This window comes from Austrofundulus limnaeus, unplaced genomic scaffold (assembly GCF_001266775.1).
Source record: "Austrofundulus limnaeus strain Quisiro unplaced genomic scaffold, Austrofundulus_limnaeus-1.0 Scaffold149, whole genome shotgun sequence".
Lineage (NCBI taxonomy): Eukaryota > Metazoa > Chordata > Actinopteri > Cyprinodontiformes > Rivulidae > Austrofundulus > Austrofundulus limnaeus.
Genome location: NW_013952551.1, coordinates 209,050 through 210,754, shown reverse-complemented (window position 1 = coordinate 210,754; position 1,705 = coordinate 209,050). Strand labels below are relative to the sequence as shown.

The window sequence follows — 1,705 nt, the reverse complement described above, 5'->3', positions numbered from 1 at the left end:
GTTCAAAGGCACTCAAATCACCTTTCTTCCCCATACTGATGCTCGGTTTGAACTGCAGGAGATTGTCTTGACCATGTCTACATGCCTAAATGCACCGAGTTGCCGCCATGTGATTGGCTGATTAGAAATTAAGTGTTAACGAGCAGTTGGACAGGTGTACCTAATAAAGTGGCCGGTGAGTAAATCACTAAAAAGTGTTCAGTGTATGCCCATACGAAACTGGTGGATTCGGTACGTCAAAAAAGGTTAAGAACCACTGATCTGAAGCATGCAGGATGGTGGACATCAGGACCACTGGTGGTCCACTATAATTCCTGTTGACAACAACCCTTTGGCTATAAGAAAAACCAACACAGGAAATGAAAACAGACTAAGCAGCAGCAATGGTGAGGGTGATAATTGACACAGCAGAGGAGTACAGTACACATACCAGGACAGGAAATTAATTGTCCTCCTGTGCTAATTTTAGCCTGTGCAGCGGCACCAAATATTGAATCCCAAAACAATGGGTCATTCTTTCTTGTTGGGACCATCAATCAGTGCTGCAGGGAGTAATTATTGGGACGAAAATGCGGTTAAGTTGGTGAGACAACCGCTGTGCAGTGTTAGTGCTGTCATGTGCCACGAGTTAGGGCTTGATTGAATTAATAAAATGCAATTTGCATTTGACTTCCAAGTGTGTTTACATGGGAGCAAGGCAGAGGTGTGTGTACAGGGTGCTGAACAGATAATGATCTAGTGTGGAAAACAACAAGCTACTAAAAGCAGCCAGATTTTTTTTTCAGCTTATCTTAGGCTTCCACGTTTAAAAAAAAAAAGATAAGCTTGGACAAAGGGACAGGAGCAGATGAGACTTTGTTTTGTTTTTCAGCGAAGCGCGCGGAGTTGATTTAAAAACATTTCTTATACTTTATAAGAAATGCTTTGCAGGCAGACACGTTTATAAACAGCAAACCCTGCGCGTTAGCTGCAAGGCAAGGTCGTCTGTGAAGCTCCTCCAGTCAGCCTGGAGGGGGGAAAACAATTAAACAAAGAGCCGAAATTGGCAGAAAACTCACCTCCTCCACCGTGAGGGGCATACATATCCTGTACTCCTTCATTAACATCTTCTCTCCTCTCTCTTGTTGGTTTTCTTTTTCTTCTTCTTACTAAATTATGCCAAAGCAGCTAAATGAGAGTTCCCCTCCGCTGCCCGACGGGATGCGTGTAATACCTGGGGCTGTGTCAGCACATGTGAGAGGAATGGGGCAGCCCGACTTCGAAAATGGACCCCGAGTTCCGCCTGACTTCTTCTAGTATCCGAACCAGCGGACGGACTCTCTTCAACACTCAACGTGAGATGAGAAATGAGCTCGACAAGGTTCCAGCGTGGCCCCGCCCACCGCACTAATTGGTCAAGTTATAGGTTCACAAAGCGGAAACAAGCACAAGCGTACAATCGGTGGCTTTCAAAATAAGAGCACAGCGTTGTGCAAGACAAAGTTTTCTTTCTTGATTTTGTAAATATTTCATGTGGGATAGGCCCATTTCAGTTAATTTTGTTGTCTAATACAGTGGTTCCCAAACTTTTTATCTTCTGACCCACAGAATATCCATGGCAAAAACTTGTGACCCCAAATATTACTGGTCTGAGTACACAAACTTTGTTAATAACCCTAAAAACACAGGATTTTTGACAATCTAAACAGCTTATACACAGATATAA

At 43.5% G+C, this 1,705-nt stretch overlaps 1 protein-coding gene across 2 annotated transcripts in view; it reads right to left on the bottom strand.

Moving 5' to 3' along the window:
* Window positions 1-1,365, bottom strand: part of LOC106523255 (phosphatidylinositol transfer protein cytoplasmic 1) — a 101,210-nt gene extending 99,845 nt beyond the window's left edge. For both annotated transcript variants that reach the window (XM_014016637.1, XM_014016638.1), the window contains exon 1: window positions 1,059-1,365. In XM_014016637.1, the coding sequence (XP_013872091.1) occupies window positions 1,059-1,106 (48 nt within the window). In that variant the 5' untranslated portion in view covers window positions 1,107-1,365. The remainder of the gene's footprint in view (window positions 1-1,058) is intronic.
* Window positions 1,366-1,705: the final 340 nt, after the last annotated feature.